The sequence below is a fragment of the Gymnodraco acuticeps genome, unplaced genomic scaffold (assembly GCF_902827175.1).
Source record: "Gymnodraco acuticeps unplaced genomic scaffold, fGymAcu1.1, whole genome shotgun sequence".
Taxonomy (NCBI): domain Eukaryota; kingdom Metazoa; phylum Chordata; class Actinopteri; order Perciformes; family Bathydraconidae; genus Gymnodraco; species Gymnodraco acuticeps.
In genome coordinates, this window is record NW_022992250.1 from 3,178,258 (window position 1) to 3,205,970 (window position 27,713).

At 39.5% G+C, this 27,713-nt stretch overlaps 1 protein-coding gene across 2 annotated transcripts in view; it reads left to right on the forward strand.

Moving 5' to 3' along the window:
* Positions 1 to 6,915: 6,915 nt before the first annotated feature.
* The window catches only part of gabrg2 (gamma-aminobutyric acid type A receptor subunit gamma2), a 56,123-nt gene continuing 35,325 nt past the window's right edge, over positions 6,916 to 27,713 (forward strand). The window contains exons 1-3 of one of the 2 annotated variants that reach the window (XM_034206644.1): positions 6,916 to 7,449; positions 14,960 to 15,099; positions 24,653 to 24,720. In XM_034206644.1, coding sequence (XP_034062535.1) covers positions 7,334 to 7,449; positions 14,960 to 15,099; positions 24,653 to 24,720 — 324 coding nt within the window. In that variant the 5' untranslated portion in view covers positions 6,916 to 7,333. The remainder of the gene's footprint in view (positions 7,450 to 14,959; positions 15,100 to 24,652; positions 24,721 to 27,713) is intronic. The other variant, XM_034206645.1, reaches the window with a different exon arrangement.

Sequence of the window (27,713 nt, forward strand, 5' to 3'; positions counted from 1 at the left end):
CCCCTCACACAAAAGGCTTTAGAAAAAAAGTAGACTAATTCCTGAGGGTGTGACACATACATAGTCTAAACAAATCCTCTCCACATATTCCACCATCCATCTTTTAACTTGGCAGTCCTCTGTCTGCAAATTGCACCACTCTTTCGTTCTGGCATGTTCTCCTTCACATGCAATCTGTGGTTTCTGCATCCGTGACTTTGGGCTCTATTGTGGTTTGTTTTTTCTATAAAGCCGTGACCCTGAAGAGAACATAAAAGCCTCAGAAATAATACCAGAGCTGAAAGCAGAAACTCCCTGTGATCTACCTTTGGGAGTGGAGATTATACCTGCTTAACGTCAAGCAGACCAAATACCATATAAAGAGGCCATGAAATCAACCAGCTGAATTTCCCCCTGATCACAGTGGAGAGGTTAGATGCTGGCAGGCGCCTCAGCCACCATTCAGGAGCATGTGTGCATGCCTCATGGAGAGCAGACCAATAAGCTTGACTGATACAGGCTTAGAGAAAACTGAATATCCAAATAATCCTGATGGTTTGTTCAATCCATATACAATGCATGGTTTAATGGATCAGACCAATTTAGATAGAGCCAGAGAAAATGTCCTTTTCAACCTGATTTCCACTCATTAAAATAAGTTGAAACAACTGTAAAAGTAAACAAAATGAATTACAATATTAGTTACATGGATATTATTTCATTTTGATTTAATATATTTTCAAATGTGATTAATGTAAAGGGCATTGCTTAGCTGTGAAGAATGTATATTGTGTATACAATGATTGTAATCAACAAATAAAAGGCATGGTTTTAGACCACACAACGTTTACATAATGATGTCTGACCCAAACAGGCTTATGTTTAGGAATGTGATGCTTCATTATTCATGAACTTTGTCAAAGTAGCTTTCAAACCTTCACATTAAAGATTGGACTAGTCTCCATTACATTGTACTTTATTGGCAGATTCAGCTTAACAAGCAGCTACAATCTATATGTCACCGCTTTACAGTACAGCATCCTGCTTAAGTGCACCTTCACTCCCCCTAATATGTCCATCGTTCAGCATATATGCTTACTTTCAGAGCCAAGAGCAGTATTTCAAGTGAGATCCACCCAGAATCTAACAGAGTCCACATAGTTATCTAGGTGACATGCAAACAGTGTGAGGATGAGAGCCTGAGAGGAGCTTGATTTGGTGGTGTGTGCACCCTTCAGGTTGACTAATCAAAATGCCCAACACGTCTTAAACAGTTCACACCCTCTGCAGCCGACTGTTCGCAGTGAGGAGGTTGTTGGCATCTCACATCAATCCTATTCTAGTAACATTATCCTCCATGGTGATAAGGTGGTTGTTATTCAGCTGATAACCTCAAGGTGCTCAAGCTGTAACATGATATTTTCAAAAGAGAAGCCAATAAAAATACAATAGTAAAAATGAAATAAGTAAGAACAATACAGTGTTTACATAAGGTACTTGAGATACTTGGGTGCAGTTCGTTTTTTGGGGGAAATAGTAGGGTCCTATTGAGCATTAATATCATGGGAGAAAATGCTCGTGAGTAGAAAACGATGAGAAAATATACTTATAGAGAGGCGAAGTCCCTCCCCTTCCGGGGGAGCTCCATGGGACCGTATTTCTGAAAAGTATGCATTGAAGTCAATGGAGAGAGAAAGATTATCTTCCGATCCCGTTTGAATTGTGCCACAAATTACAAATATAATGTTTGTCAATTTAAAAGAACATTTTACAAGTCAAAAAAATAAAAATGTGTTGTAAAACTGTGAAGTAACACATTTTTTGTGTGAAACCGCTCAATGAACTACATCTCCCGTCTCGCACCACACACCAAGACGGCCGCTACGTTGGCACATTTCACTTCTTTCTTTCAGAATGAGGCGAAAAGTATTAAAAGAGGTGAAAATCACTACAAGTCTGGGCATGTTGAGAGCTGTACATACACACAAGGGGAGTTAGTCGGTTCCGTAAGAGCCAGCATGCGGGACCGGGATTCTGGGATTTGTAGTCTTTTGGGATTTGCGTATTTTTCATAGTCTTATATTTCAACAGTTTTACGACAAACTGTCACTTTTTTGACATGGAAATGATTTTTTAAGATTGACAAACATCATATGTGTAATTCGTGGCACAATTCAAACGGGATCGAAAGATACGTTTTCTCTCCCCATTGACTTCAATATATACTTTTTCCTAAATAAGGTCCCATGGACCGGAAGTAGATGGGCGGGACTTCGCCTCTCTATTTCCAAAGCCACTACCTTACGAGAATGCCCACGAGTTTCTTCCTTAACATTCTTCTTGTAGTTGACTTTGTCTCTCAAGTAGAACAGGAATCATTATCATCTTGTAGGAAAAACACAGAGCAGCAAATCAAGAGACGCATTGATGTTACTCTTAATTTGGGCCCTCATTAATTTAGCTGAGAGAACTGAATGACTCAGCATGACATGTTGTGAGATCAAGGAACCATTTCTAAATGCGGACTTTAATAAAGATAGATTTGAAAGAAAGTAGTGCTTTACAACAGGCTTGGCAGAATGCACAAACAAGTCTGTTGGACTAAGAACAAGTTAGAGACAAAGTGCATTAAACCTACAATGGCATTTCAGATGTGGTTTAAAAATGTTAGTTATTTCAGACCACAGAAAGTGCTTTCTCATGTTCATGTCCGAAAGCTCTCAGTGAGAAGGGATGTGTTTGCACATTTGCTATGTTGAATAAACAGGCCACCTGGCCTTAGACTGCATTTGTCCACTCCAGTTTCACTGCTCTTGTTTTGTAGGTCTTGTCTTTGCTGCAGTACAATCCTCTCAGGAAGTGTGTTGTTGTTGTGTATGTTTACCTTCTTTGTGGATTTTTGATTCTGATGTTGCGTAACTGTGGTCTGAATGTCAGCATGTTTCTCATATCCAATAGTGCTTGCAGTAGATCATTCTGCTCCCACAGCTTGATGCTAACAGAGCGGGGCTGTGACAGCATATGTGTGGGTTGTAAAACTGGAATGATAGTGAAACTGGGCATCTGTGTGTCCAATGGTGCCATTATAGAAGACTATACATTCCTCAGCTCATATCTACAGATGGCACAACATATCAAAACAACTAGCCCCACATGTGCCATCCTGTCCGCAGAAAGAACAGGGGTCATAAATGATGAAGTCATTCTTGAAATGTTTTTTGAGCAGACATGTCACTAAACCAAGTCTTCAAATGCCAGTACTCTCACTGCCCACAATGCAACCAATCTGTTTGATTACAGAAATGAAAACCCTGGATGCTTTGTAATTTGTAATATCAGCCTTCTACTGTGCTCAATATCTTCATCCACTCACCCTGACACTATAGTCAAATACACAGTTTAGATTACTACATGTATTTGTGCTATACATCTGAATTGGACAGGTCGAGCCCGGGTGCATCTATGATGTGAACGCGCCAATATGGGTCAAATTGTTGCTGGTATTATTGAACAAAGTGGATCTAACCTCATCTCATTTGGGAGTGTGAGTGTGTGTGTCTGTGTGTGTGTGTGTGTGTGTGTGTGTGTGTGTGTGTGTGTGTGTGTGTGTGTGTGTGTGTGTGTGTGTGTGTGTGTGTGTGTGTGTGTGTGTGCGTGTGTGTGTATGTGTATGTGTGTGTGTGTGTGTGTGTGTTGCCTTGTATAACCAGAATAAATATTTGGTATAAGGCATTTAGATTAAAAGTAGACAAATCTAATTATCACCCAACAGTGAGTGTCTCCCACAAACATAATACATCGACATGGGTTAATTAACTGTTGCGATTTAGTCTCCTGTGTTGAATTTCTCTAAATGACTTATTTCGTCTTGGTTAGATCAATACCTCCTACTGCTAACCAGTATTCATGACGCTGGTGTTTGGGTCATGACCTGCATGGCTAGAGTCTCTGACAGCGGCGGTGACATGGCCGCTGGGCAGGGAGAGATCCGTGGCCCTCAGGACTGAACGGTATATGTGTGTGTGTGTGTGTGTGTGTGTGTGTGTGTGTGTGTGTGTGTGTGTGTGTGTGTGTGTGTGTGTGTGTGTGTGTGTGTGTGTGTGTGCCTGTGTTATGACCAGTTTAATGTATAATTCATGATATGGATGGCCTATCTTTCCTTTGAATTTTCCCAAACCGTAGATATGTAGAAATACAACATTTAAAATACTGTATGGGCAATGGAGATTACTATTCTCTGCTATTTCTCTTAACTAATAATACTAGTACACGTAGAGTTTTACCTGCATAAAAAACAAAACAAATAACAGTTAAATGCAATGTGTTTTGTAAGTATTACGGCCTTTTTTGCTGTAAAAAACGGCATTGCGTTTTTGGCTTTTGAAGCCCTTATCCACATTTTTTTATTATTGGGAGGTGTGGCCAGGGAAAGGGAATTGAAAAAATGGTTATAAGAATATTAATAAAAAATGACTAGACTTCATCTCGTAATTGTTTACTGGCTGCTGGTTTGTGCATCCTGCCCTGATGAAGCATCTGTCAATTTCCTCAAGATGATTAACCTACACTGAGCCTCACTTGCCACAAACACATGACGGTGTTTTCAAATCAGACACAGCTCATCTTCCATGCATGTCACACTTAGGCGGAAACAGCTACAATCAACTTTGATTGCCACAGTTGAATTTTAATATCTTGTGTTTTAAAAAAATAAGGAAACGTCTGGTTGTCTTTCGAGTAAATGAGTTTCTAAGTACGCAGATTATGTGATAAGAACAGTGCAGTTCACTTTGGCTGTCACCTCATGGGACTAAAACAGTGATGATGCAGCATGTTCACTGCCTGCATGCTTGTAGAAAAACTGTTCAGAAGGGAATTCGGGCTAATGCACCACGACAAGACGACTACTCTGAAAGCACCTGCTTGTTTCCACTGCACCTGCCACTTTTTTTGCTGCTAACTATACCTTTCACACTGGTAGGATTTCATTTTAAATCAGTTCAATTCATTGTATTTTTCTGTGTTTGACAACAACATGTTATTGGATATGGACACAATACCAAAAAACAAAAGACAGAGAAAGAAGAACAGAAATAACACTGACCTATCTTCAGCCTCTAGTCTGCACACTTGACAATGGAAATTTGGAAGCAGTGTCCTTGGGTCACTCAAAACAGAAGACCGAACAAAGCTGCTGAGGACACGTGAGCTGCTTTGCTCTAGGCATTCACATCACACACAGTCCTAACAAACACCCCTTAATATGCGTGTTATTTGCTATGTTTAGCTTAATTTTGGTGACATCTACATCACAACATATTGTCAATACTGTTGCTTAATGTTTTATTGTCTGCATTTAAAAACATGTACTACTAGCACAATATAAGAGAGAGAGAGAGAGAGAGAGAGCGAGAGGAGAGAGAGAGAGAGGAGAGAGAGAGAGAGAGAGAGAGAGAGAGAGAGAGAGAGAGAGAGATATTGCAGTGTAACAGCATTATCAAAGTAATGTATGAGACAGTCTGTGATAGGCTACAATTTTCTATTTTAGATTATGAACACATTTTTTTTTCACAAACGCCACCTCAAGGAGTCCTTGGTAAGAAGTTACACCCCTCCAAGGGGGGAGCATTAGTATACTTACATAAGGACATTGAAATGGGTACTAGAGCACCTTACAAAGGACAATAATGTAAACCTTGGGATGCCTTTTCTGGATCGGTTTCAAAATATCTCAAAGACTTGTAAAAGCAGATATATTACAGAAGAGAATGTACATATATCATCTGGCACAGGCTGCTTCTACCCTATTCAGACAAACAATCAATTTGTGTACTAAATTAGCAGAAACAAACAATGAATAAGTTCCCTTTTTGCATTTGACAGTATTTTTTTGTTATATTGTCAAATCAACTGGGCCCTGAGAGCCAGTGTTCAAGCAGCAACAAACTGACAGTAGCTGTCCTTGGTGCTGATTGGTGGTTTGTTTTGCAGATGAAACTAATAGAGCTGTCCAAGGTGCTCAAAGCGTGACTGCATTCCACTCAGGCCGGTGGGTCGTTTAGGATTCTAAATAGCTCTGTATGAACACACACACACACACACACACACACACACACACACACACACACACACACACACACACACACACACACACACACACACACGCACACACACACACACACACACACACACACATACCATGTATACATCACTGCAGGGGACATTACATTGACTTACATGCATTTCCTGGAGACTTATCCTAACCTTAACCATAACCAACACATGCCTAACCCTAACCCTTACCCTTACCCTTAACCTTACCCTTAACCTTACCCTTACCCTTACCCTAACCCTAATCCTAAACCTAACCAAGTCTTCACCCTAAAATTAATGATCCCCCTCATGGGGACCTCCAATTTGTAAGGGCAGCCAGTCCCCACACGTGACTATGTAAACAGATGTAGGTCCCCACAAGTATAGTAATGCTAGACCACACACACACATACACACACACACACACACACACACACACACACACACACACACACACACACACAACTATTTGTATAATTACGTTATACAAGAGTTTCTTTGTCTGCATTGTATGTAGGAAAAGTGCAAGTGAAACATGATTACAACTATCAGTCTTCTATGTAACCTCATTGTAGTCACTGACACTGCATAAAAGGGAATACTTGCTCTTCATTAGTCTGTTAGGGACCACAGGATGTCACCTTATATATCTCATTGTGTAAGCCCCCACATTAAATTATGTTAACTGCTTCACATTATTGGGCAGCAGCTACACCAGCAGCCAGTAATTACATCATAACTGCAAAATATGATTTTGTCATTAAAAAAGATTATATAAAAACTGTGCCGGTGGTGAGAAATAAAACCACCATTTGGTCTGTAGCAGCAAGCTAAGGTTATTTTCCCATTCACTGTAGCCCTGCTTCCGCTCGGTGAAACCACGCATGTGTTGTTCCGTGCTGCAGCAACGTGCATCAGCTCTTCTCTGACCCCACTGTTAATCTGCATCCAGACTGTGGCTCCACTGCTTTTTTCAGCAGCTGATTTTAGAGAAGCATATTACTGGGGGGGGGCTTTGCCGTCTGTGGCAATTTTTTAGGGCCTTGCCAGGCTGACGATTCGGCAAACAGACACGCAACAAAAAACCGAGCGACGCGAAATCAAGACTCGCATCGATTTTGTTTTGGCTGATTTCACTTCACCGTACGTCCGCCTCGGGTCTAGATTTGCAGACCCGCTCCTTCTAACGTGCGTAATGTATCGTAGAGAGGAACCCAGTAAATAGACGGACACGTCCATCTGCAATAAAGAGGAAACGAAGATGGTGACGATGGCTTCACCAAATGTAGCCTCCAAATGCTCGACAGCAATGGCGAAGCCTTCCCTCCCCTTGAAGCTGTTTCTCTGGGTGTTTATTGTCGTTAATCTCCCGACAAGGTAAGCTATTCATGAGTGATATTTCCTCTCCAAATCATGATTCTTTGTCAGCTTTGATGTGTAGCGTGTCTTATTTTAAAACACATCGTTTTGCGGTTCTTCCCATACAATGCCAACACAGCCCTGCTATTCAGAGGGATCCTGGACGATCTAGTTGTAATTGAACAAATCAAGGAATACTGTAGTGTAAATACTGCACGTTTAATTGTGGTTCGACATGGACGTGTGATCTTTTAGATTTCCACAGCGACACATGCATCGCGTTACTTGGAGACGCCGTGGGTTATTTTTTTTCACATAACATTTAGGCGAACAACGGATACAAGCTGCCTTTATTACTCGGATGTGGAAATAAAATAATGTAATACCGGGCATTTTGCAGATAAGCGAATCTATGAGCAGACCAGTATCTCACACAATCTGTCCAGCGTTAGAAATAGCATAGTGGCAGGCTAATGTGCTTGAAGCTAAGGCTGCATATAGTCTCTGCTAAGCTGTCTTTAAGGATCACGTATATTCTAAGACACTAAAGCCTCATTATTAAACGCAGGTGTTGGATGTGGCCGAACTCGAACAGCTATTTACTAAAAATCGCTTGTTATAAAGACAACTTGAGTATGACTGAGGGTACATTTCATCCCACGTATTTGAGATAAAAAAGCATTTCAAAATGGCAGACAATCACACAGAAAATGCAAGTGTAAAGGCACAATAAGGACAAGGAGAAGACATATGGACTCATCCTTGTCTTGCACACAGACACACACAAGCAAAGGACTGCCATTTCAGCTTTACTGAGGTGCATACTCGGGTTTATTGAGAGAAGCTGTTCGGTTGTCCCTGTCAAGACATTATTCCCGTTTACTAAGGAGAGAGAAGCCAAGGGGAAGGGTGGCAAGGCTCCTCGCTTCGCTCTCGTCTTGTGCTGCTTGAGGGTGAAAAATGGAGGCAGATAAATCAGACGACGTTCAATCACCGTCATACTGATCGCAACCTCAGGGCTCCCTGCCCAGCCTCCATTGCCAGGCCTGTGTATTTTTCTAATTGTATGCACAAGTAATGTTCACATTATGCATGAGTAAACACTACACCTTTCCCCATTCATTTAGAACCACAATTGAGATGTATAGATAAGTTATGGATTGTATGCATTCCATGGGTGTTTCAAACCTAATGAACTAAGATTTAACATTCGGGTGCTCCTTATACTGTAGATAAACATGACAAGGCCAAATCACAGCTGTGTATGTAAACACTCATTCATTATGTGTTGTTAATACCTTGCTATGCCCCAATGTCAGCAAGATATTTTGTCTTTTCGAATTGTCATTCAAGTCCTGTTTAATAATTAGCTAATTAGACATCTATTGCTTGGGAATATTGCATTGGACGTCATTTGTGATTCATGTATGGAACTTGTTACATAAGACATCTCTCAAGGCCTCTGGCATGTTGCAGTAATCTATGCTACTTTGTGACTCATTGACAGTTACTATGTGTAGTGATGTCTGATTGCACCACCATACATTAGCCTCCCTGTACAGCCTCAAGTAGAATAGTACAATACATTTACAGATAACATACTAATGTGTTGGGATTATGATCCATCGTCTTGTAATTAGACTTCATATGTAGGCCCAGGATCCACTAGGATATGGCCATGATAGGAGGAAGTGATGTCAGAGTGAGGAAGCATACTGGTGTTTTCTTTTCTTTTGCTAAGTGATGTTTACTCTTCTGCAAACTCCCCTCGAGCATTTTGAGAGGGAAACGAATATTAGAATATAATAACATGTTGTGAATCGAAAAATAACATCTGTTTTTAGTTACCTAACCATAACCACACCAGAACATATACTAATTTAAATGGGTCATGGATTAAGACTGATTTTGGTTTAATGGACATACACATACGTATGGGACAATAGAACATGTCAGATTTCAGGAATGTTGTTAGTGGAAATAATTGTTTGATTATAGGAGCTAATGAAATGTAATGCCTGCCATAATATGACAAAGAAAGGAAATGCACAACATGCTTTTAGAAGGGTTACCAGGCTATTACTAGATGTCAACAATGTATTTTCTCAATATATAGTAGTACAAACGCTACATTTCAGGGTTTTACAATGTCACACCATAACAATTATCTTATTTGCTGATTTAGTCTTGTGAAGTTAACTACTGTATATCCCTCATCACTTGAAATGTCAATGTTGAAAATACAGATAATGCCATGTATCAATGCCAGCAATACAAGATTACAAAAAGGTGATCAAAAAGGTGTAAGCAATACAATATATAATGTAGTTGTGCTTAAGAAAAACCTCCAACAGCAACCTAACCAAAGGTCATCTTGCTTAACAACAAGAACCAAACGGATACCTTGCCAACAACACACTCACCCATATACTGTAGTCACCTGTTGTTTGCATTATGTGTATTTAAGACAATTAACAATAAAGAAACGTAAGCCTTCAGCTGTTAAAAAAATTACTTCTAGATTTGCACTGTTGATTTCTAGCTAACATTGCCGTGCTAGCAAGATAATGAGACTGAATTATTACGTAAAATTACACAAACAACAACATCATTTTGAGCTGGGAGGAGTGTGGCTGATGTCAGACACATTTCAGAAGAGTACACACATGGTATGCCAAATGTATAGAACAGTCCAGCAAGCCACTTTTGCTTTCCAGTTATACCTTATACAGGTACACTTCATAAGTAAGTGCAGCTCCTTTACAATTCCATACATTTAAAAGGGAAACTTATAGTGTATTGGATTCAGCCAAAACCTCCCTCATTATCTGCCTCTTGTCATTACTCAGGAAGGCATGGGATGAAACTGTCAATCTGTCATGTATGTCTATAATGACTACCATGTATTTATGTCTCAGAATTCCTACAAAAGTTGTTGATAGCCCACAGATGTCAATCGTATTTGTTCCTATGTGGATTTAAGACATTTTGACAGAACAGTAGAAGACGACAGTCCAAGCTCATAGCTGTCTCTAGCTTACACTTGTAGACAGTCTGTCATATTCACTCCCAGGAGGTCTTAAGGTCAGAGTGATTTTATATTTCCAGGACAGAGTTTTATGAATTAAAAACACTTGTGATTAACCCCAATCACCCAACCCAGTCAGTATAATAAGAGCTGAAGTAGGGTCATGGATATTAGTCCATAACATGCCTTGTTATTTCCAGGTGGCCTTTCTGAAGTATTTTCACTTTAGCTTTGACTAGTTCTGTCTTTATTCTAAGGAATCCTGTTGATAAATATAGTTGTACTACCCGAAGTCCAAAAGGGTTTGTCCATTTCTATTTTAAGGCCACAGGTACACAGCAGGTGAACGAGGATACTACAGTAGAGAGAGGATACTTTTAAAACTAGTCCACAGAAGCATGCATGGAAGACTTTACTACTAAACACTAAATGTTGCATTATATTTAGACACACTGTAATATTCCAGTTTACAAGATGCTCAAAGCAACACCATTTACATGCAGCTTACCCCACCAACAATTGAACCCAGCTGCCACTCCCCTAATGATTTACAAGCCTCTTCATTCTACCAATGTTAGACAGCATCTTTACTACAAATTCATATTTTCATGATGCTGCCGCTCAGGGTTTGTTTACATCATCGTTAAGTGAAACCTCACTTTTAAATAGTCCAAGAAGGTATTTATGATTGGCCCTTTAATCGTGATACACAACTTCAACCTAGTTTACTTCATTGTACTTCATCACTGGCAGATACAAGTCAACATCGCAAGCCAATGTCATCTTGTCTATAGGATCTGGTTTAGATTGGACTGAGTGAAGCCTAAACTGGTTCTCATTGACATGCTGAGGGTCCAGGTGATATGAGAACCATAACTGCAGATGTTTTTTTCGATATTGACAGCTTGAGTAAATAAGCAGAAACACCATTTGAATCCACTTTGAATGACTACAGTTTATTAACTAGTAAAAAGTAGCCAAGGCATTTTGTTTAATTAACAGTATAGCTTGTGATAGGAGGGTTATTGAAGCAATGTGATGTGCAAGATTGGTTTGTTGTGTTGTTGCCATGGATGAAGGCAAATATTGTGTTTGCTGTTAATAAGTATGAGCATTCATTAGATTTGGTTCCTTCATTTGAAACATGCACTAATCATAGCTCAGGGAATGTGGATGCTAATGGAGAGCACATAGACGTTTCTTAGCTTGTACTGCTGGCTTTGCCCTACTACAGTAAGACCATCTCATGAATGTGTAAAACCGAGGAAACAGGAGCAGCTACCTACCGCTTTACATGAAAACTGAAAGAACTGCTTTGTAGTACGGACATATTGCATATTTAACAAAAATGGAGTCTCTCTGTATGAATGTATGTATCTAAATATACAGTTTGACTTACTTTCTATTTTCCCTCAACAACCATCCATTAGATCAACTTCACACTTGCCGGGTATTGCTGAGAACCCCAGGAAATGCAGTGTCGAGTGTGAAGTTGTCTGTATGATCGTTGCTCGACAAAGCTGCTAGTAGCAATACCTGGAGGGCAACTAATGGGCCTGTTCCGATCGGGCACGTTTTAAACGGGATGTAAGAGTGTTTTTTGATGACAGCACTGAATGTGGAGGGTTAGTATGTGCGAATATATCAGATTGTCCTCAATGAAAGTATCTGTGAGCACAACACTTACCTCCAGTGCTCTCTATCATTATATACACTGCCACTGACATACATATGCATGAAAAACAAACACTAATAAGCTCACAGACGCATAAAAGCATGCACACATACACTGGCATACCTCTCTGTGGATCTTCAGGTACCAAATTAGTCGGTAGAACTTCAGATCTGACTGCAGTGGAGAACACATGGCTCTCCCTTTGATCCGCTTGTCTTTGGAGCATTTCCATATGCAAGATGCGAGATGAATATAGATGATGCTAATGCGGTAGACTAAAAAAGAAACACACAGACGTTACAAATCATACACCCTTCTATGGCCTGTTTATCGATCTACCCATATATCCACCTATCTCTATCTTTTTGTCTATCCATCTTTATATAAATACATCTGGACTGTTTTTGACAGAGAGATATACTCCCTGGATATGTATATGTTTATAACATCCAGTAAGGCCTATCTAAAAGGTTCCACCTGAGAAGGAATATTAAGATTTAATGTGTTGGGCATTAGTGTTACAGGGGAGATGGGTGGCACTTAATGGCACTTAATGCAGTCTCAGAAAGAGTACTGGTCAAAACATTATTCCTTGCACCCAGCCTAAGAACATGAGAAAGCTATCACAGCCTCTATCCTTCTGCTTTACCATTACTGGTTCTTTATTATTTAATACAGAAGTATTTTTACCTCTCAATTCTCTAAAGCCGAAAGATCCCAACTTTTTCACTGTTGCTCTTTTGTGCTACTGGCAAATTCTCCAAATCTTTCTTAATTTGAGTCTCTCCCTTCTGTCTTGTTAAGTTGTTTCTGATGTCTGTGTTATTTTTCAACGTTTTTGGTCACCTGAGGTACATTTCCTTGTAACAAGTGAAGTAGGCTTCTATTTAAGGCATAAACAAGGAATTTGCACACATTGAAGGAGCTGTAAAACATGTGTTTCAGCCATATTCCATTACATATTGTTGTAATTCATAAGTTAACATAACAACAAACAAAGCCCCCCAAAAAGAGCATGGTTGAATGCTGGTGTATTAATATTAAGATTAACACCTGGCGACATTTTGTTGTCAGCATATTAATTGGCCCTTATGCCTTGCCATACCTTCATGTCTATTCTGGTCTCAAGAAATGTCTATGTAACAGAGACAACACCTTTATTCCAGAAGTATACTTTTCTAAAATCCCACTTGTCTGTAGGATAAAACTGGAACAAGTTTCACTGCTTCGTCAGGATGGTATTTGTGGTCAGGGGCTTTTGAAGCATCATTATCTTTTCAGTTTGAGACTTCTGAACTTAGCAAGTAAACTTAGCACAATTGGATTGTCTTTCTAGCCTCACAGAAGCTTGGGGGGTTCTAAGAGTGACACTTATGATTCACCAAAACAAATGTGATGTCAAGTTCCTCAACACTGACATCTTAGAATTTTTCAAAACAAAGAAGTTATTCAAATGAATGGAGCTGAGGCTGTCAATTCTTCAACTATGGGCCTCACAGTAGTATATGCATTTCTAACATTTGTTTAGACTTTCCTGTCATGTGTATGCAATGAAGGGCCGGCCATTTTGCGAAGCAGTGGGAAGACTGTAATCTTACATTGCCAAAGTCATGTTAGTTACATTTTACTTATTGTAGTAGTAAAACCTAGCTTGGGTAAATGTATAGGCCTTCATTACACGAATCCCAGCTGGCTGCTTTGAAGAAAGCCAACACAACTCAAAAGTGTGACCATAATTAAACTTTATTCTTAACAGAGGAATATATTCATCTTCATGATGAAGCCGTCCAGATGGGCATATAACACTATGTCAAATGTACTCTACACTAATGCTAACATTAGCTGTCTAAACTGATCGGAGTTTGCATGACTGATTCTAACAAAGTTGCTGACTATGCAACTACATTAGCTAAATTAAGCATTACCAACACAATTGTAGTGATGTAGGTTCTATTGAAAATAAACATGATTTGATATATATTCTCCAAATTATCTAACCCTAGGAGACAGCATAATTCCCAATGGCCATAAACTCTATATATCTATGTTATGTCCCCTTTACTGAGCATATGTCTGAGCATTATGTCCTTTTTAGGCCATGATTGGTCTCTATTACGTCATTTCTGCACATCTTGACATTGTTCTATGGCACAGATAAACTGAGAACAAGGGGATTACGAAACAATTAACAAATATGATGCAAAGACCTGAGGCAAGTCTCACCTGATATGGTACAAATACATGATACAAATCGCCTTGAGATGACATTGCTGCAAGAATGAAACTATATTACAGGGAAAAAATGATGTTGTAGACTAGTACTTTACATTATGGAGAAAACAAGAATTGAAATAGGGGTAGACCAAAAATGAATATCTGATTCTGAACAACCTTACAGTGTGAGAATTGTAAGAAATTGCATGTTTTGCATTACAAATGTAGCACTAAATGTGCACCATATATTTACCAAATGATCAAGGAACTATCTTATTAGGAAATCATGTCTATAAAGCATTACAAGGACATAATATGGTGGTGCAAGCTTTTTCTCATTGGTCAGATCTGGCCAAGTCAGTTATAGTCAAGTACCTCTAATGCGGTAGGCTGACAGTTAGATTGTGATGCTTGTCTATCCAAGGTGTTTTGTTCCGTGTGCTTGGAGTTATTCTGTTTCACGATAAATCATTTCAATAATTCAGACATTTTTCTCACTGTGTTGCTTTTTTCTAAGACACGTGACTGAACACACTCAGAAAAGTTCTGCTTGCTCCGTTTAAAAAAGTATATATTGATTGCTTGATTTATTTTCTCTCTCCTTCCTGCAGCTCCTTCCAGACTGAGGAAGATGATGAGACTGCTAACAAGACGTGGGTGCTGACTCCCAAAGTGATCGAGAGTGACGTTACACACATCCTAAACAGCCTACTAGACGGATATGACAACAAGCTAAGGCCTGACATTGGAGGTTGGTGCTAATCTGTTTAGTCGCAGAATCATAAAGAAATACACCTACGTGCATTGCTACATTTGTAATTGAGCACTCATTCACCTGAATGAGTGCCTGGTAGTGTTGCACGGTGTACCGATACTTGAAAGGTACCACGATACCCTGCCGTTAAAAACGTTACGATTCCTCCGTTTCATTAGTATCGGTACTTTAAGAATGAGGAGGAAAAGTAGACTACTCCGGTGAGAAAGCGCTGTTTTAATCCTTACCCTCTCAAGCACGCTCTAAGTCAGTGGTTCTCAACTGGTGGGTCGCGGACCCGTTTGAAGTGGGTCGCGGATGTGTGAGAGAAGAAAAAAAAAATGTAAAAAAAAATTGGGAATTTTTTTTTTTTGGGAAAATAGCCAAACTTTATTTTGAAGGCCCGATTTTCTAACGCTGTGCATGCAGTAGGCGTTGGACTGGAAGCACCGGAGACCATAAACGGTTTTGAAAAATTCTGTCACGTAGTGATCATCCACTCAATAAAACATATTTGCTGATGTTTTTTCGAGTTTTCTGGCCAATCAGAATCAAGATTGTAGCCGGAAGTCCCCACAGAGAATAACTTTGCGGTATAACTACTCTTTATACATCCATGGTTACAACTTCAGATATAAATGAACACATAATGAAATATGACCCCTGGTTTGATGACTTACAGGTCACAGAACAATGGGAGCTATCTACCCTTACCCACAATTTAAAGTAATTCACACAGACTATCTCCTCTTTACTCTACTCTCTGTGTGGAGCAGCAAGTTCAGCTGTCAGAACAAAGTGACAAACAAACAATGGCATCAAATATTATTAATATGTCGGGTTGTAATACATTTATTTATTTTCTTCTCAGAGTGTACCAGAATGTGTAGTGTATGTTAGTATTTCTAAAAATCTCCTGGGGGAGAATCCCCCCAAACCCCCCTTCTGGGGATGGGTTTTCAGCACATGTGCCTTTTCAGCTTTGATTCCATTAACTCATAAACTTTTTTTAAAAGCATACTTTAGTTCTGTGAAGGGATATAAGGGATATATGCACTGTACTTCACTTTAATTAATATTGTATGCTGAAAATATTACAGCACGATTTTTTGTTGAATGGATTTGAGTGCTTAAAAATATTGGGCCGCGATTTATTGACCAAGTAAAAAGTGGGTCCCGAAGCCTGACCAGTTGAGAACCAATGCTCTAAGTCCCTCCCCTCTCTCATGCACGCGCTAGCTGCCAGAGCATGTGAGAAAAGGAGAAGCATGGCTGCAAGTGGGAGTGCAACTGTCGCTGCGCCTCGGCTTGTTGACAAAAAAGACGCCAGAAGCTAAATTTTGAAGTATTTGAGCTATATCTCTGACAGTGAGGGCAAGCCTACGGACAGCACGAGGCCTGTCTGTAAGACATGTTTTAGATCCCTGCAAACCAAGGGAGCCAACACATCAGACTTGGCTAAACACCTCGCCGACCGGCATCCAGAGCTGCAAATAATTTAAAGACAGACAGGTTAGCGAATGTGATAGATAACATAATTACATCATGCTCAAGCCCATGCCCTCAAATCTAAGTCAAACAAGTGTAATTTATTTTGTGACAAACGAACGTTTTCGTAGTTTGACGAGGCAATTAATGGCAATGATAACTGTCTAATATGGCTATCTTTTTAGCTAACTTACCAATGTAGCTAACATCTGCTAATAATTATTTATATTACTGTACTGTACATGTTAATAAAATATAAAGTTAACTATCAAAGAAATCACATAAACTCAAGTGTAAAGAAGAGACCATGTTGTAAGAAAACACTTAACAGATAAATTACAATTGTATTGATCATGAAAATAATAAAAGAAAAGTATCGAAAAAGAATCAGAATCGCAATTCTTGACTTGGTATCGGTATCGAAACCAAAATGTTGGTATCGTGACAACACTAGTACCTGGAACCTGCCATGTTGTCATTCATTGAAGACTATCCATGATCTGCAGACACAAACTGAGAGGAGACACTTTAGACAAGCTTATCTAGTGACACATACTTTTAGTCTACTTTATTTTGACTCCGTTTGAAATTCTACATGGCATTAAATCTAAATGGACAACTGACTTGATAGCGACTAAAAACACAAAGTCAAGGATTGGATACTGTAGCTCAGACTTGTGACCTTCTTGTGACTTGATACATATACATAATGTATTAGGGCTGCTCGATTATGGCAAAAATCATAATCTTGATTATTTGGGTCAATAATTGATATCACGATTATTAAAAACGATTATCCATTTACTTTGAAAACATCCATTTATTAAAAAAAAAGATGTGAACAGTATGTTTTTAACAGTTGATTACCCTGAACTTTAAGTATAATTCAACTGAAAAACCAAAAAAATAAATAAATAAAATAATCGTTTTATTTCGATGTTGTTGTTTTCATAATCGTTGCAAGCCAAAATCGTAATTGCGATTACAATACGATGAATTGAACAGCCCTAATATGTATACATATGTAATACATATTGTAATCTTGCTGCATAAAGGCACCAAAGGACAATGGTAGCCATATACAGTATGATCTAATCACTGTTAAAATTAAACACTTGAGTGTTTAATATGCACATAATTTAGTTAATTATTACGCCATGCTGGTTAGTACACTGTGTCCTTGTGTGTTTGCCTGGGTCCATTCTATGTGTGTGTTTGTGTGTTGTGTGATGACAGGCAGCCGGGCTCTTTATAAAGAATGTGTATGCGTGTTTGTGTCCATACATGCATTATGGTTGGGAGAGCAGTCCGTCATGGCGCTGCAAGCCTTGTCTTGTCGATGTGAGAAGTAGACAAGTAGCTTACTCCCTTCACTTTGACAGACAGCTGGGCAGGGCTCCCTTGTCAAGTGCACATTTATCCTAAAGCCTGTCACGTCCATCTGCAGGAGCAGAATATGGAGCTATTCAGTACCCTTGAATACTTGATTCATGGATCGGTATTCCTGGGAAAACGGGTTCAAGTCGGAATATGTTACTCTTACAGAAAGATACAGATGTATCACTATATATGCTAGCAGTGAGTTGCTTCACCCCTACCTCTGTAGGGGCAAAGGGCTGTATTAAAGTAGGAAATGGCAAGAATGGTTTGGAACAAATCGTCTTATCAGTTTATGTCATAGAGTTGCAGCTGAGACTCTTACCATTTGTTTGCTCAAATGCAGTGTTTTGTCTTGCGGTAGTGTACACAAACTTGAAGTGGGAAACAGCAACTGTCATATGAAACACACACCATTAAAACATAATACCAGAGGTGGGGGACTCGAGTCACATGATTTTTGGACTTGAGACTTACATTGATAAAAGACTTGACTTTGACTTGGTATTCATGGATTGAGACTTGACTTGAGACAGATGACTAGAAAGGACTTTTATAATTAAATATTTGCATTTGTTTTTGTATTGTACGGAGCCCCTAAAGGGCAATGAAAAAAATATATATACTGTATCTCGTTCGCACGAGAAAGTTACCGGAGCACCAAGTAGGAAGTGGAGCACACAGGAGACAACCGTTTAATTGCAGACTGTAATGTTTATGTTGGGAAATGGCAGTGCATACATTATTTTAGATATATTTCAAATTCGGACTCTCATTCACTTCATGAAATCGCTACAGAACCAGGAGGCAGCGGGACGTGTAACTCCGCCTCTGAGAAGTGCAGCACCAGCGTGCAAAGAGCTGTGCCTTTTACGCAACGCCTTCACTGTGTTTACTTTCATTAGAACAGCTGAAGAGCGACCGCAGGCTGCTACGTTTAACCACACACCTCTACACACATCGAACTGCCCGATTAATCCCCCTATTACTCGTTTTATGAAGGAGATGTCCGGTCACTAAGGCGCATGATGCGTGTGTGTTTGTGCTCTGCTCAGCTCTGCTCTGTGTGTGTGTGTGTGTGTGTTCGGTGTTTGTGTGTGTTCGACAACGGCATTTGTTTTCAAATGACCATGAACAGTAATTTACACACATCTGGCCAACTCCATATGTATATGTGGGTGTTCCCAAATGAAATAAATGTGTTTAATCTTAATGTCTCACTGTCTGCACACAAACACACATGCGCCCTGGTACATCCACTATTCCGTTGTATTGGCTTTGATGCAATATTTCTTTGTGCACGGACACAGTTAGGAGAACAATGAGACAGTGTCATATGGGAGCACCTTAGACAGACCATGGAGAAATGCTGTGACCCTGCTGAAGGGGAGCCAGGACAGGAGGCTTAACATGTTGATGTAAAATATTTGTGTTACTCCTGTTATCACTTTAGAGCCCTTTTAGAACTTATAGGGTTATCATTTCAGCGCCCCACTCTCCATTGCTGTTTATGTTGAAGATACAACTAAACTTTTCATAACCACAATATTTTAGATGATTTAAATGCGGAAACTGGGGGAATTTCGTATGACTCACTTGACTTGACTTGCTTGACCTGAGCAATGACTTGACTTGATTTGCTTGACTCTCACCACAGTGACTTGGGACTTGCTTGAGACTTGTAGGTTAAGACGTGAGACTTGCTCATGACTTGCACATGTAGGACTTACTCCCACCTCTGCAGAATACACCTTTCAAAGATAAAAACAATGACCTATATGTTGTAACTTTGGCCAAACAAGTGGTCTTCGACTGAAAAGCTTTATATAATATTATTTGCAGTTAACTGACTCATTTATAGGAGGTTGATGCTTGATTTTTCTGAAATAATTAGGTGTTTACCTTTCAGTTAGACTTACCTATTAACAAAACAATTCATTGCATTTGGACCCTTATTAGATCGATGCCCATGCAGAGGCAGACTGGATATGTTGACGATAAAGAAAGGGATACTACACGCAAAGGCACATTGAGGTTTTGTGGCATTTGGCATAACCAAGGAGTTCTGAACTTGCCTTATATTTAACGATTATCCATTTTTGGGAATTGTTCATGCTTTCTTCTCATTTGGAATGAGCTGCGGTCCTCCACTGCTCTCTCCACTGCTGACCTAAGGTGATTCTTCAAAACTGCCACTGAGAGGTTATTGCTCTCCTCCCCCAAGGTTTCTTCACCTTCCTTGATGGAACCAGCCAATTAGAAAGCATCTCAAGTACAACACAAGGATACAATTACCCAATGGCTAGCCTATTGTAAACATGGCTAATCTTTCCAAGTAGGGAGACAAATGACCAAGACAGATGAACAACTGCAGAGAATTGACAGGATGCAGCTTTAAAACATGACTAATGAATTGACTGAAATGATGCAGCCAAGTAACATGGATGTTCAAACTGGCTTTTATGTTTCCCTCATGTACAGTATGTACAATGCTACATATGATGTGACACATTTCATGAAGAGCAGCATCATTATTCTGAAGTCTTTAGAAGTGGGCTTGTGCTATAAATTGAAGAGCAGCTCAGATGTGCTTTGAGGTGCGTCTTCAGCCCAGAGAGCCGCCGAGAAGCTGGGTGGCTGGCTGCCACCGTCTTAACCATCATCTTCAAACACTCTCGCTCACTCAGTGCTGGTATTCCAGCTGCTGCCAAGTAACACAGCTACAGAGGGGTTATAATTAGCTGGCTATACTGTCATCTGATCCACCAACCAATCAACCAACTACTGTATACTGAAGCAAAGTGAAGATGCTGCTCCACTCCTCACAGCGATGCAATGCTGTGGATTTAGATTCACTGCTGATTGTGCCACAGCCTCCCTTTGAATTCCATCGTGATGCACATTCAATTTTAATGCCCACAGAGTCTACTGTATGTATGAACACTGAAGCAAATATGACAGAGAGAGAGAAAGAGAGGGAGAGAGAAAACGTGTATTCTTAAATCAAAATACACACATGGTGCTGATTGGAAGGGAAACTTCTGTGTAGCAATGCAGTGGGAGTCACCGACTCAGGAAAGAGACACGGGAAGAGCAGGAGCTTTGATGTCAAACACTGATGGTTTATTTGGAGCTTCGGCCGGAGAATTCACATCACAAGTCCAAGAGCCAGAGGTTCTGACTTCACGGTAGAGTTGCCACGTCAATTCTGGAGCACCTCTCTCTCGTTAGCCCATTTAACTGGTTTTGCAGAGAGTAATCAACATATTTGAGAAGATAGCCTAAACAGTTGGGAACACTGAGTTACTTGCGTCTGACACTTACAGTATGGCCTCGAAGATTTCACACCTTGGAGTCCAGAGAGTACAGAGAAGGAAGTGTCCCAGTGTACCCACAACAATAAACCATCTGTGACCTAGGGTTGCCTGGTCATAGAATGGGAACAACAACATTATGGCTGAAGCAGCCTATCTCCTTAAAGGAGATAACAGACGTCAGGGTTGGTCATGCACGTCATATCTTGGAGTCTAGGACAATTATTTCCCTAACACTGATGAAGGACAGTGCCTTTTAAAAGAAAATGATGTTCCATATAACTCACAAATAATAACTAATAGGTCTAGATAACTCATGCATGGTGCAGTATTTGGACAATATGAGTTAATTAGATCAGGTATTTACCAATATTCATGTGTAGTGGTTATGTTGTCTCTGAAATCTTAGCACAGCCACTGTGTTCACTGGCCTCTTGAAATGATGTTTCTTTGTCACTTGTTATTGCATTTATGAAAGATATCCACTTGCCATGTCTTTTTGCGAATTAGTGTCCTATTCATGCCATGACTGTAGTATGTGATGTACTAATAATCCAGTCCAGTTTTACATCGTTTCTGCATCACATACATTCTTAGTATGTCAACTCAATAACATGCACTCATTTTCCATGCCACTGATATATCATGCGTGTGTTTGTGAGTTTGGACGGGTTGCAATGCATGTATTTATGTATGTTTGCCTGTGAGTGACATGAAAAATGGATGTAAAACTGCACTCACTCCATCTGTATATCTCTCACACTCACTATAGCTATCTCTCAACCTTACTCTCCTCTCCAGTCATCCATAAACATACTCATTACACAGCAAATAACTGATCAAGGCTGACTAGAGCATCTGACAAAGCATTAATTTGACAGTGAATACATGACGAAAAGATACATTTGCAACATTTAACAGTTTGTGATGTAACCGCTGCTGTAATGTTATCTGACATATGTGACCGCTCTATCGAAATCAGTCGGAAGTCGCAACGGCTCATTTCAAAATAAACGTGGATTTACGTAAAAAACTATTTTTTCGGGGTTCGGGTGTTTTGTTTGATTTTAAACAAACAAAGTATTGGCTTTCAGAATATGAAACTTTTATTTCCAAAATCACACGTTAAATACATTTTTGAAGCTTGTAAAGGGACGAAGACAGGCACCTCTCACTTGCAATCTGCTCTTCCGCAGCTCCGCCCCCCCTCCCTCCGGCTGAAATTATGAATGTAAGAGTATAGTAATCATAGATAACACGGCAGGGTCTGTTACAGTTTGTTTTCATCTGATTTCAATTAAACAAAGTCTTGGCTTTCAGAATATTAAACTTGTTTCGGAAAATTCAGATGATAAATACAACTTTGAAGCTTGTAACGGCATAATTACAAGCGGAGAACGGAGTAACTTAACGTCACAGCAGGCATAACAACAGCCGGTGTTTCTCGTTGAGTGTTTTCCCCGGGAAACAAACACAATACACACACACGTATACACTATATATACAGTGTATGGCAGTGATTCTCAAATGGGGGTACGCGGACCCCTAGGGGTACGTTGGGGTACTGCAGGGGGTACGTGAGATTTAAAAAAATAAATAAATAAATAAAAAGTTTAATTAAAATAAATACCATGCATAGGCTATAGTGAAATAGAAAACACAATTTTATATAAAATATTTCTAGAACCACTAAGGGGGTCCTCATATAAACATGTCAAATGTGTGTATTGTATTTTATAGTTTTTCATAATATATCATTTTGTTCATTGGTTTGTTAAACATATATATTACTTCAATTGAAAAACTCCTTTTTTTCATGCACAAAGATGAACAAATCCTTAGTTTGTTGTAATTCATGCATGAAGGAGTTAATAAATCACACACTGATGGAACATCACTATATTGTAATTATGTATATAGGCTTTTTCTATCAAAGATGTTCGGGGTCGGTCAGGGGGTACTCGGCTGAGAAAATGTTTCAAAGGGGGTACATTACTGAAAAAAGTTTGAGAAGCACTGGTCTATGGTATACACACACACTCGCGCTTCCCCTCCAACGAAAATATCTTCCCTCCGTAGTATTTTGATAATTTGCTCCGCTAATAATCAATCAGATCGATGAATTCCAGAGAAGAGAAAACTTTGAAGGCCTTTTTCTCAAAATGTTGACTCGGTGACAGCCATTATATAATGGGACATATTTCGCTTAATATTTGGAGTACAAAAACAATCCTGATATCATTAGAAAGCTAGGAATATCCTCTTTCCAACAGTGTATACAACTCAAAATGTATCTTCGGGTCAATGCGACTGATTTCGATAGAGCAGGTCACATATGTGTTCTTGGGAGCTAAGAATTGTAATCTTCCCTGCAATCTTTGTCAAGATGTCAGGGCACTTTTAACCTAAATGTGCGTCTCAGCAGGTCCGTAAGAACAGACAGTAACTGATTTGTCATCAAGAGGTGCTCACAGGCCTGAGGCATTGAAGAGTAGGAAAGGGATGGATGGGATGTAGCAGAAGGCACAAAGGTACTGTGGTAAATGGGACGGGAGTCAGGCCCTGAATACAGACAAAGCGTGTGATTATCTCACGTCGGCAGGAAGCCTTTTTGAAGATGAAGTTGGCCCTGAAGGCTCTGATGTAGTCTGCTTGCACTCAAAAGAACAAGGGTTTCTATTTCATCAGCACTATCGGATGTATCCTAGACGTGGTAGAATGATGATAATGTAATAGGGTGGTCAAATTAAAGTTGGACAATTTAATTTAAGTTTATGTCCGGGTGACATAAACTTGTACAGTGGACCTTACATGAATAGGGCCAGATATTATAAAAATATGAATTCTCCAACCTTTGTTATACTGTAGCCACAGGCAGCAACAACGGATTGAAAAGTTCAACCGCCAATCACAAGAGACAGTTAGAACATCATTATTTCTTAAACCAAAAAAAACAATTTTCTGTTTTGTTTTTCTTTTACATTTGGCATTCAAATATTGGCTTGATATGTTATATCAAATCGGTTGGTTGCTTTTGCCTGTAGCAAAATTAGAATGATGTTTCATATTATTGTGAAATTGATGTCCATTTCCATGATAACACATTGCATTTTACTGACCTTACTGCAGACAGCTTGCAATAATTCAAACCTTCTTTCAGATGATTTAATCATATAGCTGTATATTAGATTTTAACATGGCATTAAACTGAAAGCTAGCTGAGCAGTGATGTTTTTACAGCAGCTCCGTATTCAAAGCATTATCATGTCACTCCTTTGTTCACTGATAATGAAAGACAAAACTTCTGAAACTTGTTGTGCAAGTGTATGATAAATCATCTCTAAAATGTATTTTCTGTGCTTTTTTTGCAGTCAAACCAACAGTGATCCACACAGACATGTTTGTCAACAGCATCGGGCCGGTAAATGCCATCAATATGGTGAGTAATACTGAAATATGGAGTTAATGTGTCATCTTGTTATCAATAATCAGCCTGACATGGCATGTATAACTAAAGGAGTTTATCTGTATTACAAAAATGTGAGTTCAGCCTAACTCTTTCCTCAGGGAGCTGAGCGTATAATGATCCGGAGAGTAGCTCTCTTCTCTGGTAGAGTTTCAGTGTCTTGCTCAAGCACACTTCAGCAGGGCAGATGCTTTCTGTCACGCTAGATTGGTGGGTCCATCTAATCACTATGCTGCCCCACTGCCCTTGTAGTGTTGCAACACAATGCAGGTGTCAATCTGCTACTTAACCACTGCACTGGCCTTTGCATCTGCGTTGCTTCAGGCACTTATAACATCCTGATTAACAGTTGAGCAATTGTGTTGCTCAACACACAGGCCAGATCTCAAAGCCGCATATTTGCAAATGGCTGCATGAATTGACAAATCCCAAGATGTTTGCACTCTCTAGTTGCCAAGAATTGCATCAGCGACAATATGACGTGTCACCTGTTAAAGCTCATTGTGTCTTTCATTTTCTTTTTGCAGTTTGTGATTATTCTTTTGATCACATCTGTCTGTTGTTATGATAGGAGTGAGACATTTAAATGGTGGAAAGTCAATGTGTTCACCAACAGAAATACTGTTTATATTCTATTACTATTATATTACAGTCAGTTCTTTAATTATTATGTCCAGATACCTTTTTTTTATTATCTAATATTTAAGTAATCTTAACATGACCATACCATTGGTTATTTATTATTTGTAACGTTGGAAATCAGGTTGTGTATAGGTTAACCTTGATGATGAACAAATTCACACAAGTGTTAATATTGCACAACTGTTGAAGTAACATTAAAATTAACCTAGTAAGAATTTGTTAACTTAACAACATTTCTCATTAGATGTAAGAAGCTTGTTATGTCTGCTTAGCCAAGTCTGTTTCTTTGTTATATTACTCTTTCAACCGATGATCAGTTTGAGCCAATATGAGTGGGAGGACTGCTTGTTTGTACAATAGCAGATTCCAAAAAAACACATCAGTATATTTCTATTAATACAAACAATAATTGCACAGTTGGAAGGGTTTGAAATGCTGAATTGAAGCCATCAAGTTCATAAAGGTAGGAGGACCCTACATTATGTTTGTGATGAGCAGTGTTATGTGTGTTACAATACACAACTCATTATTGCTATATTTGAAGACTGAGGAATAATAATAGAATGTACAGCTGTCACCCTGCAGTGAAGACTAACAGCATTGTTCATCTGATAGGGGAGTGGAGAGAAAAAAGGATTACAAAATGAGAGTCTCTTGCAAATCCCACTTCGAGGTTGTTTTATGTGTCATTGTTTTCTGTGGCACGTCCCCGCTGAGAACCCTCTTCAATTGTAATTCTGCGGAGCAGTCTGCTCTACATGGTGGTGGCGTTCCATTTCACTTAGTCTTAGCTAAAACACCCACTCTCAATAACTGCAGTCACTGTGATGGTGGAAGAGAAGCATTGTGTGTGTGTGTGTGTGTGTGTGTGTGTGTGTGTGTGTGTGTGTGTGTGTGTGTGTGTGTGTGTGTGTGTGTGTGTGTGTGTGTGTGTGTGTGTGTGTGTGTGTGTGTGTGTGTGTGTGTGTGTGTGTGTGTGTGTGTGTGTGTGGTGTGTGACGAGGGCATCACGCTGAACTGAAATAATGACATTGCTTCACTTTCGTATGTCATAAGCGCGGTCGGGCCGGTGTGTTCACACTATGACGTGACAAATATAGTGTGGTAGGTACATTTTCTAAAGAGCATCAAAGCATGAACATTATTTTTTAATCATGCAGAGTTATTTGAACTAAAGCGAAATTGCAACTCATGTTAGATAGGGGGGAAGGGATTGGACAGATGAACAGAGAGAAAGAGTGGGAGAGATTTGAAGAAGATAAAGAATAATACATGTATGCTTTTAGCCACTAGAGTTCAGAGTTCTTAGCTTTTCTTGGATACGTTTAGCTTTTTGAAAGAAGTGTGGCTTTGCGAAAGATCCGAGAGAATATATTGTTGAAGGGGAAAAAAATATGTTCATCCGACTCAGCAAGGCCCAGATGAAGATCCTAAGGCATTCAATCTCTCTCTCATCATTGGATTTGACCTGTCTGCCTTTCCTCCGTACAAAAAAGGATGTTCAAAGGATGGGAATGTTGCCTGGTGAAAATGTTGTTTTTCAAATCTCGTTTAGTGCTCTTTGGCATGGATTTAGGCTTTATTGTTGGGCTAAGCTTTGTCAGAAAGTTAATGCCTCTATGCCCTCTTGCACACAAATCCTCAGATTTCTTTTTTTCTCGACTGCTATACTTCTCATTGAACCTAAGGGCTCAACCATCCAAATAACAAAATAAATAAGAGACTGATAACCCCCTCTCACAGCATCTATTTTCCCTCTCACATCAGACCACATCACATATTTGCTCTTAGCTCTTCAACTGATGCAACGGCACTTGCCTCTTTTCATCGCTCATATGTGCGTTCTAACACAGCTCTCAGGGGCTGAATAGGGAACTGGTTTTGTCAAGCTCAGGACAAAGTGCTGCCAAGGCAGCAGGTTATGAGGTCAGGTAATACTTGAGCCAAACAAGGGGATTTATTAATTGCCCGGATGAACATTTAATTTTCAGGTTGAGGGCGTTAAGATGGTCTTTTTCAACAGAAGTCTCTAGTAGGGACACAATAACGTCTTGGCCTGAATAGAAACCATCTTGTCTGAGAAAATAGTGCATGCAAATGTGTTCCACTATTAAGTTTCCACTGCCAAAAGAAAAAAGAAAAAGAGTCGTGTTTTTGCAGCCCACAGTTTGGTTTGATCTCATTGCAAAAGCCACATATTGTTGACAGCACTGGTTGCAAACAATACTGTTTGCAAGGATTTCCTGACAAACTGAAACTTTCATCTAGTAAAACATAAAATCTGTTCAGCTTCTAAGCTAAAAGTTAAACACAACATCCTGGTA